This window comes from Carcharodon carcharias, chromosome 6 (genome assembly GCF_017639515.1).
Source record: "Carcharodon carcharias isolate sCarCar2 chromosome 6, sCarCar2.pri, whole genome shotgun sequence".
In the NCBI taxonomy this organism is placed as follows: Eukaryota; Metazoa; Chordata; class Chondrichthyes; order Lamniformes; family Lamnidae; genus Carcharodon; species Carcharodon carcharias.
Window position 1 is genome coordinate 86,988,353 of NC_054472.1, and position 21,487 is coordinate 87,009,839.

The 21,487-nt window shown below is 41.1% G+C and overlaps 1 protein-coding gene across 3 annotated transcripts in view; it reads right to left on the reverse strand.

The window, feature by feature from the left end:
* prex2 (phosphatidylinositol-3,4,5-trisphosphate-dependent Rac exchange factor 2) overlaps positions 1–21,487 on the reverse strand; it is a 775,268-nt gene that overhangs the window by 383,099 nt on the left and 370,682 nt on the right. For all 3 annotated transcript variants that reach the window (XM_041190559.1, XM_041190558.1, XM_041190560.1), the window contains exons 14-18: positions 18,012–18,087; positions 14,450–14,522; positions 13,864–14,006; positions 2,869–2,961; positions 159–307 (exon numbers count right to left, since the gene is read on the reverse strand). In XM_041190559.1, the coding sequence (XP_041046493.1) occupies positions 159–307; positions 2,869–2,961; positions 13,864–14,006; positions 14,450–14,522; positions 18,012–18,087 (534 nt within the window). The remainder of the gene's footprint in view (positions 1–158; positions 308–2,868; positions 2,962–13,863; positions 14,007–14,449; positions 14,523–18,011; positions 18,088–21,487) is intronic.

Sequence of the window (21,487 nt, forward strand, 5' to 3'; positions counted from 1 at the left end):
AATCCTTTTGTCTTGTTGAATTGAATGGATGGTATTTCTCTAATGAAGATTTGTTGATGAGTTTTGCGGGGCTGCTTCTTGGAGTTGGTCTTTAATAAATAAAATCAAAAAAATTGTTCAATTATTAAACTTAAACACTTATATGATGCATAACTTACTCTCGTGGCTTTGTGCTCAGAAGTACCCTGAGAAGCCTTTTGCAATTGAAGCATTGCTGCAGGAAGCATTCAACTTCCTGAAAGGGTCGCAGGAAAATCACATCTCCATTGATAGCAAATATTTTTTTTCCAACCTCTAGACCTGCCATCTGGAGTGAGATCACAAAAAGTGTAATGCACAGAAGATTTACACACAACTGTTAGATAAACAACAGAATAAGTTGTCATATAACATTTCTACAGTTCATTTAAAGCATGTTTACAGACATTTCCATGGGTGTAGACACTCATTTTGTCAAATATCATGTTGAAATAATAAACCTTATTTGAAAAATCTGCACTTCCACTATAACTGAATTCCCCATAAAGTTTTCTAAAAATTGATTACAGTCTTGGAACATTTCTATTTTCTGAGGATTTTTCTTTTCTCAGTAACTTGTACAATTTTTTGTTGGGTTTTTAAAAAATTAAATGGTCATTCATTGTTTTCTAGCCTTTGTCTGTTTCAAACACTACGGCCAGCTGATGACAGCTGGGTGATCTATTCCAGTCTTCTGCCCAACTCATCTATAACCAGTCCCCGGGAAGAGTTGGAGATAAACCCATGATGATTCAATTCCAAATTTTCTTGAACTCTATGTGAGGAAAGCCTGTGCTTCCCCAGGCACATGTTCAAGAAGCTGACATAGGCAACTAACAGTGCAGACAATTACAGACTAAACTCCACTGAAATTGCATGAAGTTGCTTGGTGGAAGTAATCTTCAAATTTTCATATCAACATACAAACATAAGAACATATGAATTAGGAGCAGGAGTAGGACATTCAGCCCCTTGAGCTTGCCTTGCCAGTTTATAAGATCGTGGCTGATCTAGTCGTGGCCTCAACTCCACTTTCCTGTTTACCCCATACCCTTAGATTCTTGATTGACAAGGGAGGAATTTCTAACTCAGCCTTAAAAATATTCAATCATCCTGTCACCACTGCTCTCTGGGGAAGGAAATTCCGGACCAGTGATCCTCTGAGAGAAAAAAAAAATTGCCTTCTCTGTATTAAAAGAAGACCTCTTATTTTTAAATATGTCCCCTGGTTCTAGTCTCTCTTACAAGGAGAAACACCCTCTCAGCATCCACCCTGTCAAGTCCTCTCAGGATATTATATGTTTCAATAAGATCACCTCTCATTCTTCTAAACTCCAATGGGTATAGGTCCAATTTGTTCAACCTTTCTTCATAAGATAAGCCTTTCCTCCCAGGAATGAGTCAAGTGAACCTTCTCTGAACTGCTCCTAATGCAATTATATCCTTTCTTAAGTAAGGAGACCAAAACTGTAGACAGTATTCCTGATCTGGTCTCACCAACGCCCTGTCCAATTGTAACAAGACTTCCCTACTTTTATATTTCATTCCCTTTGTAATAATTGACAATAGTCCATTTGCTTTCCTAATCACTTGCTGTTCCTGCGTCTTAACTTTCTTGATTCATGTACCAGGACACCAGATCACTTTGTACTGCAGAATTTTGCAATCTCTCTCCATTTAAATAGTATACTACTTTTCTATTCTTCCCACAAAAGTGGACAAGTTCATATTTTCTCACATTATATACCATCTGCCAATATTTTGCCTCACTTAACCTATCTATATCCCTTTCTAGGTTCTTTATGTCCTCCTCATTCCACTTTCCTATCTATCTCTATGCCATCAGCAAATTTAGCAACCAAACATTTGGTCCCTTCATCCAAGTCATTTACTTAGATTGCAAATTATTGAGGGCCCAGCCCTGATATATCATATTTCTCCATTAAACCATGGGGAGGTTGTAGCCTTCTAAGGCACTTACAGTTGGGAAAGCCCAAGTAAAAACTTCTTGGTCTGTAGGGTGAGTGGGTAAAGGCATGTACAAAAGAGACAATTTCTGTAATACTTGACGCAAAGAACCCCCCAATCCAACCTATTCCATGTCTTCATCCTCCTTGTTCATAGCATAAAACAAGCAATTCCATTTGAAAGTCTACAGCCACAAAGTGAAGCAGTATTTTGAGTGTAATTTAGTAAAAATGTCAGCAAAAATCTTGATAGGCCTCCAGGCATTGATATGCAGGCAAGGTAACACCAATCTTCTGTAGCAGCACAGTGTGGTATTCACCTCAGGCATACCTTCCTCCAACTCCTGCTGCCATTATATAGCCCTCCCCTCCTCCTTCACTTTCCTCGCCCTCCTGCACCCCGCCCCCCCCCGTTCTCCTCCCAACACCATCATTCCTCTGCTCCCTCCATCATCCCTCTGCTTTTCATCATCCTCCCCTTGTTCTTCACTTCCCAATCCCACATTGTCTTGTTGCTCACTCCTTTCCCCTTTAATGGCCTTACTTCATATGAATATTGTTCTTGATCTTCACTCTCTATGTGCAGTGCCATGGGAGATCGACATATTGTACAATGAAAAAAAAATCTGAATAACTGAACCATAAAATAGTTTAATTTGCTGCTACAGGATTGAAGTCTCAGTGGATGACAGCAACTGAAACACAATTTCCAGATCAGCCCAGCACCATACATCTGAGGATATTAATAGAGACAGATACAAATCCTTTAACTCTACAGTTCTCTGATATTAACTATTTTGTGATGGATTTTACAAAATTATGACAATTCAGAATTTTAGCAGGTTCCGCAAGAACAGTTTTTTAAAAAATCTGTTGAAATTACCTCAGCATAAGATCCCTTCTCCACAGATTTCACAATAGGAACCTTATTTCTTTCCTCCAAAGTAAAACCATAGCTTCCACCTTGAGCTTTAATCTAATGACAGTAAAAGACCATACATGAATGTTAGGCCATAGCTTCAGTTATTTATTAAACATTTAAACACCAGTGTAGCCTGACCCCAATGGATCACATACGTTGCTTTCTTAAGAATAGTATATTGTACCAATTACTTTACTATTAATTGTTAAAGCTGGCATTTGTGCACACGTCATTGTTACAATTCTCATTTTAAGATGCTTTAATAGAAAACTTGCATTCAATTAAAAGCATTCCACATGCTATTTGCATTTATACATTTCCTTATCACATCAAACTATTTCAAAACACTTTGACATGATGGCCCAGACTTTTCAGCATTGACAAAGTTAGATTGGGGAAAGCTTTCCTCCCATCAGGGGGTTGTGCAGGGGCAGGTGTGCACCCGATCAGTGCCGCCATTTTAGGTGGGCGGGCCAATTAAGGCCCGCCCAGCGTGATATGCACCCGGGAGCGCTGTGCACACGAAAGAGCGCAGAAATCTCCCTGAGGCACCTCTGTGCTTCAGGGAGATAAGTGGTAAGTTTTAAAAATTTTAATAAAGAAAAAAAATTTAAGACATGTCGCCTCATGTGACAGTTTCACATGGGCTGGGACATGTCAATGAACTTTAATGAAAAAATGTATTTAATTTATAAACCCTTCATGAAACCTCATCCCACCCGTGGATAAGGTTCGATGTAAAATGCAAAGGCCGCCTGGGCTCTTCGCCTGCCCGCCAACCTTAAGGTTGGGTGGGCAACTTTCTCAATAGGCTTAATTAGTTAATTAATGGCCTTAACAGGCCTTTGACAGTTCGGCAGACGTACAGCCAAAAATCTAAATGACGCACGTGACGTCGTGACGCACACCTGACATCACCCTGCATCACCTGACACCTCAGTGAGCGGGGTCCTGCCCCCACTCGATGAGCTGAAGGTTCAGCGCTTTGTAAATTTTGCCATCTTGTGCACCAATCTTGGTGTTGCTAACTTGTGCCAAATTTTACTGGTTTTCTAATTAAAATACACTATAGTAATCAGAGCAGCAAGTTGGGTATTAAGGAGTGAACCAAGTCATGAGGTGACAGCACGTTTATCTTTCAGTGCCCTGAGATTGTTTAAGTGAACTGCAGTTTCCTCTTTCTAGAATCAAGCTTTGTATTAACCATTGATTTCCTGCTAAAAGACACCTTTTTTTAATTCTTTCATGTGGTGTGAGAGTCGCTGCCAAGGCCAGCATTTGTTGCTCATCCTCAAATGCGCTTGAGAAGGTGGTGGTGAGCGACCTTCCTGAACTGCTGTAGATCATTTAGAGTAGGTACACCACAGTGCTGTTAGGAAGGGAATTCCAAGGACAGTACGGGAATGGTAATTTGGTTCCAAATCGGGCTGGTGTGTAGCTTGGAGGGGAATTTTTGGGTAGTGGTGTTCCAAGTGTCTGCTGCCCTTGACCTTGTAGGTGATAGAGGCTGCAGGTTTGGAAGGCGCTGTTGAAGGAGTCTTGGTGTGACTGGTCTGTGACATAAAAATAACAGAATTTTCTAAGTAAACAAATTAAACAATTGACTAAATGGGCTAACTAAATGAATACGTAAAAGCTGTGTTTATGGCATTGGGATTTGAGACAAATAAAATGTTGCCAGGATAGTCATCATTACAAAATTATGGCAACAAACTATTGAGTACTACTACTTAATAGAACTTTATTGCGTTTTGGAGTTCTTGAAGCACACCATATAAAGCAAGTCTTTTCCTTTAAAGGGCAAGTAATGTAATGGAATGTAATTTAATTTTGTTTCTCCATTTTCCATGCTGATCTTTATAAATAATTCATATTGCTGCCAGGCCATGATATTTAAGTCTAAGTGGGTGCAGTCTGAGAATTGGCTTAAATGCAGGAAAATAGAGATGCCCATTGATTTGAATCAGGGCAGAGTCATGATAATTACCTTCTAACTAGTTACACTGTGGAAGCAGTCACACCGTTCAGATTAGGTTATTCAAATTTGGTCTGTGATTATGGACTGGAGGGTGTGACTGCAGGTGTAGGGGCCGAGGGGGTAGCATTTGAGGTGCCTCAGCCTCTGCAACTGTCCAACGAAATAGGGAAGTCTTAATAAAACTTTACAAGACACTAGTTAGACCACATCTAGAATACTGTGAAGTTTTGGTCCCCTTTTCTAAGGAAAGATATACTGGCATTGGAGGTAATCCAGAGAAGGTTCATTAGGTTGATTCCGGATATGGAGGGGTTTTCTTATGAGAAGAGGTTGAGCAGGTTGGGCCTGTACTCACTGGAGTTCAGAAGAATGAGAGGCAGCCTTATTGAAATATATATGATTCTTTGGGGGCTTGACAGGGCGGATGCTGAGAGGTTGTTTCCCCTTGTGGGAGAGTCTAGGACCAGGGGGCATAAACTCAAAGTAAGAGGGCCACCCATTTAAGACAGAGATGAGGAGGAATTTCTTCTCTCAGAGGGTAATTAATCTGTGGAATTCTTTACCGCAGAGGACTGCAGAAGCTGGGTCGTTGAGTATCTTCAAGGTGGAGATAGACAGATTTTTAATCAGTATGGGAATCAAGGGATATGGGGAAAAGGCAGGAAAGTGGAGTTGAGGATCATCAGATCAGCCATGATTTCATTGAATGGTGGAGCAGAATCGAATGGCCTATTTCTGCTCCTATGTCTTATGGTCTCATGGTTTTATCTTCAAGGCAGAAGTGCCAAGCTGATGATCCATTTTGGTCTCTTTCTGAGGACCCCAGCATGAAAGATGCCAGTCTTCATCCAATTCAATTCACTCCACATGATATTGGATGAACAGACTGGGTACAGCAAAGGCTATAGAGTCATAGAGTCATACAGTTATACAGCACAAGACAGGCCCTTCCCTTCGGCCCATCATGTCCATGCCAGCCATCAAGCACCTATCTATGCTAATTCCATTTTCCAGCACTTGGCCTGCAGCCCTGTATGCTATGGTGTTTTAAGTGCTCATCTAAATATTTCTTAAATGTTGTGAGGGTTCCTGCTTCTACCGCCCCCTCAGGCAGTGTGTTCCAGATTCCAACCACCCTCTTGGTGAAAAAATGTTTCCTCAAATCCGTTCTAAACCTCCTACCCTTTACCTTAAATCTATGCCTCCTGGTTATGGACACCTCCGCTAAGGGGAAAAGTTTCTTCCTATCTACCCTATCTATGCCCATCATAATTTTGTATACCACTATCAGGTCCCCCCTCAGCCTTCTCTGCTCTAAGGAAAACAACCCTAGCTTATCCCCAGTCTCTCTTCATAGCTGAACCGCTCCAGCACAAGCAACATCCTGGTCAATCTCCTCTGCACCCTCTCCAGTGCAATCACATCCTTCCTATAGCGTGGTGACCAGAACTGCACACAGTACTCCAGATATAGCCTAACTAGCATTTTATACAGCTCCAAAATAACCTCCTTGCTCTTATATTCTATGCCTCGGCTAATAAAGGCAAATATCCCTTATGCCTTCTTAACCACCTTATCTACCTGTGCTGCTGCCTTCAGGGACCTATGGACATGTGTACCAAGGTCCCTTTGATCCTCTGTACTTCCTAGGACGCTACCATTCATTGTGTATTCCCCTGCCGTGTTAGTCCTCCCAAAATGTATCACCTCACATTTCTCAGGATTAAATTCCATTTGCCACTGCTCTGCCCTTCTTACCAGCCCATCTTTATCATCCTGTAATCTAAGGCTTTCATCCTCACTATTTACGACACCACCAATTTGCATGTCTCCTGCGAACTTACTGATCATACCTCCTATATTCACACCTAAATCATTAATGTACACTACAAACAGCAAAATCCCAGCACCAATCCCTATGGTACACCACTCATCACAGGCTTCCAATTGCAAAATCAACCTTCAGCCATCACCCTCTGCCTCCTGCCACTAAATCAATTTTGGATCCAATTTGCCAAATTACCCCAGATCCCAAGGGCACTTCTTGACGATTCTCCCATGCAGGATCCTGTCAAAAGCCTTACTGAAGTCCATGTAGACTACATCAACTACACTACCCTCATCTACACAACTAGTCACCTCCTCGACAAATTCAGTCAAATGCTTTAGACATTATCTCCCCCTGACAAAGCCATGCTAACTATCCCTGATTAACCCCTGCCTCTTCAAGTGGAGATTAATCCTGTCCCTCAGAATTTTTTCCAATCGTTCAGGCCCTGAGAATTTCCTGTCTATTGTACTAAAGGTTTGTGCTCCAGTGCTATACACACCACTAGCAAAACTATCTCTGTATAGCTACAACACTGGCATCTACTGGACAATGTGGCAATTCCTTAGTTGTGTCCTATTCACCAAAAGCAGAACATATCCAATTCGACCAATTACCATCTCATCAGTCTACTCTCGATCAACAGCAAAGTGATGGATGGTGTCATTGACTGTGCTATAAAGTGACACTTGCTCACCAATAACCTGCTCACTGATGCTCAGTTTGTGTTCTGTCAGGGCCACTTGGCTTCTGACCTTATTAGAGCCATAGTCCAAATATGGACAAAAGAGCTGAACTCAAGAGGGGAGGAGAGAGTGACTGCCCTTGACAACAAGGTAGCATTTGATTGATAGTGGCATCAAGGAGCAAAACTGAAGTCAATGGGAATTAGGGGAAAATCTTTTCACTAGTTGGAGTTATAATTAGCACAAAGGAAGATGGTTGTTGGTGTTGGAGGCCAAACATCTCAGCCCAGGATGCCATTGCAGGAGTTCCTCATGGTGGTGTTCTTTGCCCAATCACCTTTAAACTGCTTTTTCAATAAAATTCCCTCCACCATAAGGTCAGAAGTATGATGTTCACTGCCGATTAGACAGTGTCCAGTAATTCCTCAAGTCTGCAAGCAAAGCGACCTGGACAATTTTCAGGCTTGTGCTTATAAGTGGTAAGTAACACTCAAAACATACAAGTGCCAGGCAATGGCCATCTCCAACAAGAGAGAATCTAACTATCTCCCCTTGGCATTCAATGGCATTACCTTTGCTGAATCCCCCACCATCCATATCCATTGACCAGAAACTTTACTGGACCAGTACCTACATCACAAGGACTACAGCAGTTCAAGAAGGCAGCTCATCACCACCTTCATAAGGGCAATTAGGGGGAGGCAATAAATGCTGGCCTAGCCAGCGACACCCATATCTCATGAAAGAGTTAAAAAAATACTGTGGCTTTAAGACCAGATGAGAGGCCAGGAACTCTGTGGCAAGTAACTCATCTCCTTTCTCCTTAAAGCCCTTCCACCATCAACAAGACAGAAGGCAGGAGTGTGATGGAATACTCTCCACTAGCCTGGACAAGTGCAGCCCCAACAATACTCAAGAAGCTCAATACCATCCAGGCCAAAGCAACCAGCTTGATTAGCACCCTATCCATCACCTCAAATGCTCGCTCACTCCAACACTGATAGACAATGGCTGTCACCACTATCTCAAAGTTGCATTGCTGCAACTCTGCAAAGCTTCTTCGACAACACCTTCCAAACCCATCATTCTACTGCCTAGAAGAACAAAGGAGTGTCCATTCTTAGGGGTTTTGAGCCCCTAATTGTTATGGAAACAGACTGGGAGCAAAGTTCTGTCATGAGACTACTTTAATGAGACAAATGTAGAACAAGTTTATATAGTTTTCAGGAAAACTATAGCAATAAGCTCAGGCAGTGATTTGCAGTCTAAAGCAGGCTATATACTTGCCATATTATTCTGTGTGGAGAGTACACAAAGACTTCTCTTCTTGCAGCTTTTGTTCTTTTGGTCTTCAAGCTTCTCTCTTTGTCTGCCTCTCCCTTGTCTCGTCTCGTTTACTCATTTCTAGATTTTTCTGCCATGCAAGTCTGATCGAGAGGGCCTCTTTTACCTTGGTTTTTAACTAATAAACCCCTTGCTTCTCACCAATCATCTTCAGCCCAGTGGTTGAACATGCTTTTGTTGACCAACCAGGCAGAGTTCATGTGGCTGTTGCTAATCTTACATGTTTATGTAATGTCTTTCATATTTACCACTGTGTCGCAAGACTTTTACATCCTGTGGTTTCTTATCTCGTAAACAGAGACATCTACATTCCATTCTTACACAAGTTGTTTCTTACAGCCTTCAAGGTCTTAGCTTTGTAGAACTTGACATCGTTTTCCCATGATCCCATTACCTTGATATCTTTCCATACTGCACCATATTTCTAACTTTTCCAAAACAACTATACTACCAAGATAAGTTTTTAATAAAGTGAAATGCTAGTTGCTAATAATAGTTAGATTTTAACAATTAGTATTTTGTCAGTAACCTAATAATCATACAGGCAGTACTGTGGGTGTACCTAAACAACAAGAATTGTGGCCGCTCAAGAAGGCAGCTCACCACCACCTTCTCAAGGACAGTTATGGTTGCAAAATAAATTCTGGCCTTCCCAGTGATGCCCAGATCCAATGAATAAATAAAGACTTCTCATCTTTCCAGGGAAGCTGCACTTTTCAGCAGAAAGGGAGGTGGCACTGTCTGCAAATTTCACATTTACATGCACATTTCTTGGAGGAAGTCACATTAAATTACCAGTATTTTCTGAAAGATTTTGAAACATCACCTGTTGCTGCTTGAAATGTACCAGAGGTGAAAAATAATAATCAAGAAACTGTTCTTTGCAACCTCTGACAAAACTGTTCAAGCACGTTCTTCTTACATAAGCTTGCAGAGTTTAACAATAGTTTCTCATTTAGATGTGGATGTGATCTGCATGGTCTATCAACTTTGTGGGGAGAATATCAATGGGCTGCAACCTCCTAAGATGGTTCCTGACTTGCCTCTCCTTCCTCTATTTGCCTTCTCCCCCACTAAAAAGGCAAATATAAAACCTCTATAGAGAAATTCATGTCCACACTTAGGAATTCTTTATTTGTGCAAAAATTTCCAAGACCACTGATAGAAACTCAGGTCCGGTTTTTCCTACAATGGGAGAGGCTCTCTATCGTGGCAAAAATGCCGGAAATGGTCAAAAATTCTAAGTCCTGCCCCCGAACACAGCAGGGGCAGAGTTGGGCCAGGGTTTTGTGAAAGGAAAATCATGTTTAACCAACTTATTGGAGTTCTTTGAGAAAGCAACATGTGCTGTGGATAAAGGGGAACCGGTGGATGTACTGTACTTAGACCTCCAGAAGACATTTGATAAAGTGCCACATCAAAGGTTATTGCGGAAAATGAAAGCTCATGATGGAGAGAGTAACATATTGGCATGGATAGAAGATTGGCTGGCTAACAGGAAGCGGAGAGTAGGCATAAATGGATCTTTTTCAGGCTGATCAGATGTAACGAATGATGTTCCACAGGGATCAGCACTGGCACCTCAACTGTTTACAATTTATATAAATGACTTGGATGAAGGGATGGATGGATGGTTGCCAAATTTGCTGATGACACAAAGATAGGTAGGAAAGTAAGTTGTGAAGAGAACATAAGAAGGCTACAAAAAGATATAGATTGGTTAAGTGGGTGGGCAAAGATCTGGCAAATGGAGTATAATGTGGGAAAATGTGAAATTGTCCATTTTTGCAGGAATAAATGAGATGCATATTATCTAAATGGGGAGAGATTGCAGAGCTCTGAGATGCAGAGGGATCTGGGTGTCTTAGTGCATGAATCACAAAAGGCTAGTTTGCAGGTGCAGCAAGTAACTAGGAAAGCTAATAGAATGTTATCAGTTATTGTGAGGGGAATTGAATACAAAAGTAGGGAGGTTATGCTTCAGTCATACAGAGCACTAGAGAGTATATCTGGAATACTGTGTGCATTATTGGTCACCTTATTTAAGAAAGGATATAAATGTGTTGGAAGCAGTTCAGGAGGTTTACCAGACTAATACCTGTAATGGGCGGGTTGTTTTATGAAGAAAGGTTGAACAGGCTAGACCTGTATCTGCTAGGGTTTAGAAGAGTAAGAGATGATTTGATTGAAACATATAAGATCCTGAGGGGTCTTGACAGGGTGGATGTGGGGGGAATATTTCCTCTTGTTGAAGAATCTAGAACTAGGCTTCACTGTTTAAAAATAAGGGGTCGCCCACTTAAAACGGAGATGAGGCAAAAACTTTTCTCTCAGAGTGTCGTAGGGTAGGCAGGATGCAGGCTTGAGGTTACTATCAGATCAGCCATGATCAATGGCCTACTCCTGCTCCTTGTTCGCATGTTTGTAGGGCTCATGCATGCATGGTTTATTCTTCTCTTTTATTCTTCCTGCCAAAATGGGCAATTTCACATTTTCTGATATTATACTCCATTTGCCAGATCTTTGCCCACTCACTTAACCACTGCCTCCACTGAAGTCGAATTTTGTGAGGCCAGGAGTGTGCAGATTAGACCAGGTGAGAGGAGGTCTGAACTTGGTGGATTCATTTTTATAGCTAGAGTACCCCTTTGGAGAGGTAAGCTACCCCTTTAAATATGCTCCCAGGACACCTTTGGGAGGGGTAAGACATCCTTTGGGATTGTTAAAAGTGAACATGATTACACACATTTTACACACAAACTCATTGGAACTGTCAAGCTGACAAAGAACTGTCCAGCTGCCGAGGAACTGTCAAAGCTGTCAAGGAGTAGTTAAAGGATACTAGGTAAGTTGGTATAGGGGCAAAGGGTGATGGGCACAGGGGCTATAAAGGGCCGTGGGGGGCATAGAGGATATGAGGGGCCATGGAGGGAGGGAAGAGGTGCATGGGTTGGCATAGGGGGTGTGAGGGACCATTGGAAGTGTGCAGAGGGACATGGTTGGCATAGTGGGTATGAGTTGCCTTGGGGGGTGGGTGGGAAGGGTGAGGGCTGGAGGTATTTTTTTGTTTTATTCTTTTTTTTATTTCAACACAGTGTCAGAGCACAGAGGCAGGGCTTCCGCCTAGCCCACCTCCACACCCAGAAGCCTCTGCATTCGTTAATTCCAGATTTTTATTGAATTCAAATTTCACCATCTGTCATAGTGGGATTTGAACCTAGTCCCCAGACCTTTACCCTGGGTCTCTGGAATACTATTCCAGTGATAATAGCACAATGCCACCACTTCCCCCTTGAACTAGTAACATTATTTTGCAAAAACATCTCCTAACACTTCACACAACCAATTAGTTTATAAGTACAATTATTGTTATTTAGTTGGCATATCCTGGTATGCTTGTTGAAGGACTGAAATCTTAGAACAGAGCATCCTACATAGTAAAGGAAGAGGAGAAATTACATGAAACCAAGTAATTTACAATAGAAAATTGTAAATCAACAAGTTCTGTTTTTTAAAATCCCACCTGGCTGCAATTTACTTGTTAACTACAGCACAGCAAGCCTGCTGTCAGATTAGAAGACAATGATAATAGTGTGATACTCACAGGACCCAAAATTCCTGGGTTGGGAAATGCCATAAATCTGATTTCTTCCCAGGATATAGCCCAGGACCTGATCAGTCTTCTGAAGAACCCGAAACTTTACTGGAATAAGGTTACTAAGTCCAGAGGGGATCACTTACCTTGTCCAGCATCAGAGTAGAAGCCAAAGGCTTTAAACATATATACATTTTGGACCAGCTGAACCTCAGATAGACGTCAGGCAATGTGGTAAGACACCGCTTCATCTTAGAAGGTGGTTAGAATCAGTTCCTCCTGGGGCAGGCACCAATGAGCTGCTGTTACAGTCTCAGGGCTGGATTTTAAGACCTTGTTGTGGCAGGGCCATAAAATGCGGCAAGCCATTCATAAGTCCATTAACTTCAGCAGGAGCGTAAAATCCTGCCAGTGGGAGGGGCTGTAAAATTCACCCTCTGGCAGGATGCAAATGACCCTGTCCCCATAATTTATAATGTGCTCCCAATCGTAGAGCTATTGCAGCAAAATCAAAGAGGCACCAGTGGCTTTGATCATAATTTTTCAATTGCCTTAACTATGAAAATTGTGCTGGGGCTGGAAAGCCATCAGCCTAACACCCACATTCTTCAAGAGAGAAAGTAGGTAAATATAGAATAGTTAATCTAACTTCAGATGTGGCGAACTCTCAGAATCCCTGAAACACACAACCTTCTGTATCAGATGCGAGTACTGCCACTCGCCAAGACTGACATCTTGAATTTCCTGGAAGGAGGCAGGATTGAGCTAGAAGACAGTATTCATCACATTCAAACTCACTGGAGTTTCAAAATGTTTTTCTTATATTTTCTAAGTATGTTCATTTTAATTAATGTATATTCTTATTTACAGGTCTTGTGATGCAATGGCAGCATCCCTATCTCTGGGCCAGAAGCTTTAGGTTCAAGTCCCACTTCAGGGCTTGATAGCCACGGAAGGCGCATTCATGACATTGCTAAACAGAGTGATTATCTGTCTGTAAATTATTTCAATATGCCTGATTGCAGGCAGTAAGTGCAAGAGAGTTTCCTGGTCAGCCATACTGCAGAAGGCAATGGTAACCACGGCAGTACTTTGCCAAGCATCATCTTGTACCAATCCAATGGAAGTCCATGGTCACCAAGACCATCTTAGGGCATGGTACCCTGAAGAGGGAGGAGGATCCCTTTCTACATCAATACACACTCCAGATTAATGTGGTAACACCAATCTTAAAATGTTCAAGTAAATGCACAGGTCAGACTGACAGTGATTTCTTCTCTGAATGCTCGTTTATTTTTTTAAAAGTTATATTTACAGAAAACCACTTACAAATAACTTGGAAATATTTTGAGTATTGTGACTAAGGAGTTTATATACAATTATAATGTATCCTTAAGGGAAGACACATCTTTTCTTTAATTTACACATCAAAATAACTATTGTTTCTGCTTGAAATGCTTATATTTATCATCCAAATGCCTCTCATTCAACACCATTCCCCATTACATGAATCAGTGTGACTTACCAATAATGACTTGGCCACAATGTTTTCAACTATTTTCAAGTCATGTCGCATGTGCTTCTGCCTTAAGTTCGAGCCTTCTATTTCCTCATCAGCAAAAAAACGGAATAAAAGAGGTTCATCTTTAAATTCGCTCTTTTCCAGTACTATAAAGAAAAGCATGTAAGTTCCAAATAAATCTCAGATACAATTCAAAGTACATCAGCTATTATAACAGATGGCCTTTATTTATCTTAAATAAAGTTAAACGCTATAGTCAGTGATGTTCCATGACTAAAGGGTGTCTACTGTCTTTTACCACAGCACCTAAATTAAATAGTTATAATTTATTCAACGAGATAGTTTCCAACCATATTTATGACATAAAAACGTGATGTTCACTGTAACAAAAGGGGCTTTGGAATGATATGCATGTAAAGTTGCAGTTCACAAAGAAAGGCAAAACTAATTTAAACTTAAAAAGTCACATTATAGTTAATATGTAGCATTAACTAATGAGATTCAACAAAACAAATTTGTACCATTTTACTGTTCTAAGAAGAACTGATGTCAGAAGGATGTTTGAATAATGCGCTGAATTTAACCTTACCGTGATGCATAAAACCATTGTCACACAGTTCCACACCCAGGATTATTGCTTCCTCTCTGGTTTTACAGTCCCCCTAGTGACAAAGTAATAGAGATTCTACATTTCATGTTCTAATAACACGGTACCAATTCCTGTTTTGAGTTCTATCAGTGCCTTGTACATAAAGTCAATTATATTAGAAACATTTTCATGTAATACAAGGGGTACTTCCATAATCCTGCACTGCCAGTAGATAAAGCATTACTCAAGGATAGCACAGGATCAAGATAGGGTGTGCTGTAACCCTCATTCTCTGCCACGACTTGCATTTATATAATACCTTTAGCATAGCAAAATGTCCCACTTCCTGGAACATTATCAAACAAAATTTGATACCAGGCCACGTAAGATGTTAAGGTAGATGACCAAAAACTTGATCAATGAAATAGATTTTAAGGAGTGTCTTAAAGGAGGAAAGGGAAGTCCAGAGGTAGAGAAGTTTAGGGAGGGAATTCCAGAGATAAGGCCTCGGCAACTATTAAAATCAGGGCCGTGCAAGGAACCAGAATTGGAGGAGTAGGATATCTCGAATTATTGTAGAACTGCAGTTGGTTAGAGATAGGAAGGAGCAAGGCAATGGTGGGGTCAAAAAATAAGGATGAGAATTTTAATATCGAGACATCACTCAAATGGGAACCAATGAAGATCAGCAAGCATAGGAGTAATGGGTGAATGGGACTTGGTGCTACTTAGAATACAGATAGCAGAGTTTACGGAGAATGGAAAGTGGGAGTTCCACTAAGTCTAGAAATAATAAAGGCATCAATGAGGATTTCAGCAACAGATGAGCTGAGGCAAAGGCGCAGTCAGGCAATGATACAGGGGAAGTAGTCTTAGTGATGTTATGGATATGTGGCCCAATGGGCCACATCTCAATTTCAAATATGACACCAAGGTTATGAATAGTTTGGTTCAGCCCCAGGGTGAGGAATGGAGCCAATGCTTCAGGAATGGAGTATGTGGTGAGGACCAAAGAGAATAGCTTCGATATTCCCAAACTTTATTCAGAAAAAAACTCTCCTCGTCGAGTGCTGGTGTCAGCCAAGCTGTCTGACAATTTACAGATGGTGGAGGGGTAGAGACAGAGTGATGGTGGTGAGGCAGAGCTGGGTGTCATCAGCAAACATATGGAACATGTTTTTGGATGATGTTGTCGAAGAGTGGCTTGTAGATAAGAAATTAGAGGAAAGAACCTTGGGGGACTCTAGGTTTAATGGCACAGGAGCAGGAAGAGAAGCCTTTGCAAGCCATTCTCTGGTTATTATTATATAAATAAGCATAAAACCAGGCGAGTGCCATCCCACCCAGCTGGATGACAGTGGAGAGGCATTGAGGAGGACGTTGTGATCAACTGTGTCAAAGGTTGCTGACATATCGAGAAGGACAAGGAGAGATGGTTTACCACTGTCTTTCCTGGGAGCATGACTCCTTACTGGGAGTGTAGGACCAAAGAATTACCCCTCTAAACAGTAATGTATTTATCAGTTTTCATCCTTTGAAGTAAACAGTATTATTTTTGTATAGAAATGAAAAGCATTTAGCCAGAAACTACCATAATTTAAGACACTTTATTTTAAGATTTTGTTGAAAATTTGTTGGAAATAATGAGTAAGAGAAGCACCGTACCTTACCAAGAGGACTGCCTGGTGTAGTGGTTTAATACCTGCTATCACTTCACCCTCTGGTTTGAATCCAGTCTAGATTGATATACTCTCTCGTAGTTTAAAGGTTCCAGGTGAGTTTGGAAACTTTCAACCCAGTTCCCCGTGGACATTGTACCACAGTACAAGATTGCCCAGAATTTAACACAAACCAGCAATAAGTTGCCAACCACATAAATAATGCTTCACTGAGGAAGTACAATTCTCAATGTACTACTGAACCACACAGATCACGATTTCAATTTTAATCCCTCACCTGTTTTGAGTTAAGCAATGTCAGCCAGACATATAGGAAAAATCATGACAATTCGTTTTAGTATCTCTAGACTATTAATGGGAAAGGTTAAGCTACAGATCCAATTTTTAACTGCTACTCCATAACTCTAACCTAAATGATTTATTGGTGAGTCCTGATTCACATAAAGGTGCCACAACCTCACAGTTCAAGGTTCCAATACACTCACTGTTTATGATTACAAGAGGAGAAAGTAATAAAGTTGAGATATCATTGGCACTCAGAAAAAAGGGGAGGAACTTGCAGAAAAAAAGGATCTAATAGCAATCTCATTCTGAGAGGCAATGAATACAGCTGGTATCAGAAGTGAAGAAAAGATACAACTTGGGTTGTTCTTCTTTCGTTGAGATTAAGGCACATTGCTACAAATTCAGTTTGCCTCTGGTCCATGCTAACCTCACAGTGCCTGATACTAACAGTGGGTGCCTAAAATGGTAAAAAAAAAGCGCTTCATTTTTCCACTATCCCACCTTAATTAAGACAAAAATGCAGAAAAGTTATGAAGAAAAATGAGAGAAAAAAATATGTATACTGCTCTGGCTAAAAAAAAACCTGGGCACATTTTGAATTTTTTAAAGGACAGAAGATACTCAAAAAGTATCAAATATTTATAAATTAAACCACAAAGGGAGTCTGAGTTAATTGCAGGTTAGTGAAAGGAGGGTCAGCATAATCTCTGAATACTTGACAATTTAATACGACATCATGTGTGACACCTTCCTTCTCACAATGTGGGAGAGTAAGCTGCAGATATGTCAGCGAGGTGGCTTCATAATCAGTTTCCAAGGAACTTACGATAAGGCCACTTAAAATACTTATGCAGGAAGAATTAAAATATTCAATTATGAAATGAAAAGTAAGACACTGCACAAATTAGTTTGACTGTGCATTATTAATTCAAAGGTTTGCAAAGACAGAGCTGCTACTAGTAAGTCTTTTAAGTAAATTTCTTAGCTATGATGTAGCAGATAAGCTACTTGAAGCAGTATTTAATTGGTGCCTGAAAAGTATCACTTCCATAACTTAACACGGCTATTTTCCCTTCCCAATTCATTGCTTGCATTAGCCTGAAACACTATTGGTGTCAGCCCCGTGCTGTATTCCTTCATAATCTAGATTTAGCACACTTGGCCTCTTGATTCACATGTTTACTCTGTCTACAATCCTGATTTCACTTGCTTGCCATCACTGATCCTTTCCCTGTCCTCCTGATTCTACTCCCTTTGGCTCCAGACCAACCATTCTGACTCATTAGCACACCCTTTAGCATCTCTTTGCTAAATCCTCCCTTGAAACTAAAATCACTAAAAAAAAAGGATATGCAGTCTAAATAAGGCAGATAACTTCAGCTTTGTGAATTTGGTCACATGATTCAAAAAGCCTTGATTCATGCAGCAAATGTCACTTTGGTTGATTTTCCACTGTGCATCATTTAAATAATAACCTCTGCTGTACTTCCATTATTTCAAAATACAGAGATAGATTTCTTTATTTAGGATATTTGACACTAATCAATCAGATAAATCCTATTACCAAAGTTACACAAAAAATATTTTTGTTACTTTACCTGTGCAATTAACCAGTCTGTCAGCTTGTTTGCCATGACCACTGACTTATAGGTTCTGAGGTGATAGTCTTTATCCCTGGATATGAGAATCATATCAGTTAACAATATGGTTATACATGAAAACTCAATACAGCCTGTGCTACAGACATCACATTTGAGTCTGACAAATGTTTACTAATAGTTAGCTCAAGAAAGACTGCACAAACATCTCAAGTTAAATTTGCAGGAGTGTTCTCCCAATCTCCTGGCATCAATTCAGTGGAAACCCCAAATGGGCAAGTCTCTCCATCTCGAGAGCAAAATCAGCGAATGACCCTCATGATGCCCTTTTCAGTTGACTGCTTAACTGGTTGGAAGAGGACATTCCACAAATTTCTCCATCCTTAAGATAGGGAAGCCCAGCACATCAGTGTAAAAGGTAGTGCTGAACCACTGAACCACGTGCAACCATCTTTAGTCAGAAGTGCCGAGTGGATGATCTAGCTCTGGCTCCTCTTGAAGTCTCCAGCATCACAGGTGCCATTCTCAAGTCAATTCAATTCACTCCACATGATATAAAAAAAATGGCTTAGTGCACTGGACACAGCAAAGACTATGGGCCCTGACAACATGCAAGCTCTAGTACTGAAGACTTGTGAACAGAACTAGCCATAGCCCTAGCTAAGCTGTTTCAGTACAGTTACAACACTGGCATCTCCCCAACAATATGCGCAGGTATGTCCTGTCCACAAAAAGCATGACAAATTCAATCCAGCCGATTACTGCCCTATTAGTCTACTTTCAATCATCAGAAAAATGATGGAAGCTGTCATTGACAGTACTATCAAGCAGCATTTACTCAGCATAACCTGCTTACTGATAGTCCTAGTGGAATCCAAACTGAACACTCGGCTCAAGACGACATTACAGCCTTGGTTCAAACGTGGACAAAAGAGCTGAATGGTAGAGATGAAGTGAGAGTGTCAGCCCTTGACTTGAAGGCAACATTTGGTTGGATGTGGCATCAAGAAGCCCTAAGAAAATTGAAGTCAATGGGAATCAGAGAAAAACTCTCCACTGGTTGGAGTCATACACAGCAGATGTTCTTAAAAGATGTTCTTATGTTCTTAAAATACTGAAGCAGTCAATCCCCAGATGCAGCAAGGCTTGGACAACATTCAGGTTTGGGCTAATACGAGGCCAGTAACATTCAGGCCAGACAATGACCATCTTCAACAAGAGATAATCTAACCATCTCCTTTAACATTCAACAGCATTGACATTGTTGAATACAACATCAATGCTGGGGGTTACCACTGCCCAGGAACTTAACTGGATGAGCCATATGAATACTGTGTTTGCAAGAGCAGGTCAGAGGTTAGGAATTCTGCAGGAAATAACTCACCTCTTGACTCCCCAAGGCTTGTCCATCATCTCAAGGTACAAGTCAGGAATATGAGGGAATACCATCCACTTGTCTAGATGAGTGCAGCTCTAACAGTACTCAACTGGCTTGATACCATTCAGGATAAAGAAACCCAGTTGATTGGCACACCATCCACCACCTTAAACATTAACTCCCTCCGCCATCAGCACACAGTAGCAGTAGTGTGTACCATTTACAGGATGCCATTCAGCAGTACGCCTCCTTCGACAGCACCTTCCAAAGCTGCAATCTCTAATACCTAAAAGGACTAGGGTAGCAGACAAATGGGAAACCATCATATACAAGCTCCCCTCCAAGATGCACATCTCCTGACTTGGAACTATTAACGCCATTCCTTCACTGTCACAAGGTCAAAAACCTGGAATTCCCTTCCTAATAGCACCAGTGGATGTTCCTACAACACCTGGGCAGTAGCAGTTCAAGAAAACAGCTCATTATCACCTTCTCAGGGTCAATTAGGGACAGGAACAAATGCTGGATCTGTCAGTGACACTCAGAATACAACACTCATTGGGTGGGAGCGTGCCTGACCTGACTAAGCATAAAGTGAAGCACAATGACGTTGAGTGAGCGTCCCTACGTTATCGCGCACTTGTGCGATATTTCGGTCGGCAGACGCACACGGGTGTCAGCAGCACGCCTGGCGACAATTAAAAACCCTATTAAGGCCATTAAAGCTATAATTGAAAGAAATTTTTCGCTGCCTGTCTAACCTTACAGTTGCTGGCAGGCAAAAGACCAAGCGGCCTTTGCATTTTTTAGGAACCCTCATCCACGGGGGGAATGAGGTTTCCAACAGCAATTAAAAATAAAATAAAAACTATAACTTTTCATTAATAACATATCCCTGCTCATGTGACAGAATCATGAGGGAACATGTGGTATAACATTTTAAAAATCTTTAGTTTTAATTTTTCATGTCTTCATCTCCCTGAGGCAGCTCTGTGCACTCTCTCTCAGGACTCACGCTTCTCCTCCATCCACACAGGCAGTGCTGAGTGCTGCTGAGTGCATTTCATGTTGGGCAGGCCTTAATTGGCAGCCCAGCCCCGATCATGGGTGGCAGCTGGCTTCCTGACCACTCCTGCCCACCCCCGCCGAGCCCAGACGACAAGGGAAAAATCCTGGCCTCAGGTTCCATGAATGAATTAAAAAAACTTCTAAGGAATGTTTCTTGGCTTATGCGAAGGTCTTAATATTACTACTTTTCTAAATTATTTATCAGTATTCTAGTGGAAGACAACTTAACTATTTCTAAGACATGAGAAATTCCAAAATATTTCAGAATTTCAGCCAAGAACAGCTTCTTATTTCAATACAGGGAGTTAAAGCTTTTGCATATTTTCATCAAGCATAACACATTACAATAGAAATTCTTCGTGAAGCATTTTCTTGAAAAATAAAACATATATTTAATAAATGCATCTATTTCAAAAAAACGATGTGGAATGCATGGGAACCTCAACTGGTACTTGAGCAATCCCCTTAAATAAGTTCACGGACATTTTGCCATTACAATTGAGGTGATCCATTTAGCTCCCTCAACTGCACCCCACTCCCTTACCCTTGCCCACCAAGCCAGCTTTATGTCCCCTGCTACCTGTTGTCTCAGAACTGAACATGTATCTCTTCCTCGATTCTCTTTTTTTATCTCCCCTCATTCCCTCCCTGAACTCTTGTCCACAAGACCAGTTCCTGCTTCCCTGACCACATTCCTAGCAAATTGCTGACCATCTAACATCCCTTCCTGGCCTCCATGCTAGATGACAATCCTTCTCCTCAGACGCTGCTCCACACACTTTCAACACCGCCATCATCAACCATCTATTGCCACTCAGCTCAACTAACTTAGCACAATCTAGAAATAAAAGCTGGGATCTTACTGTCTGAATGACTGTTACATGCTGCCCCTCGCAAATGAGCCATTGAGCCAGTTTAGCAGCTTATTTTTAAAGAGTAGATTTTATCCTGTGTGTAGGCAGTGGGGCATTGTAGGCACCCTACGGGTGCTACTTGTCTAAAATGTTTCAAGTGCAGATATACACAAATT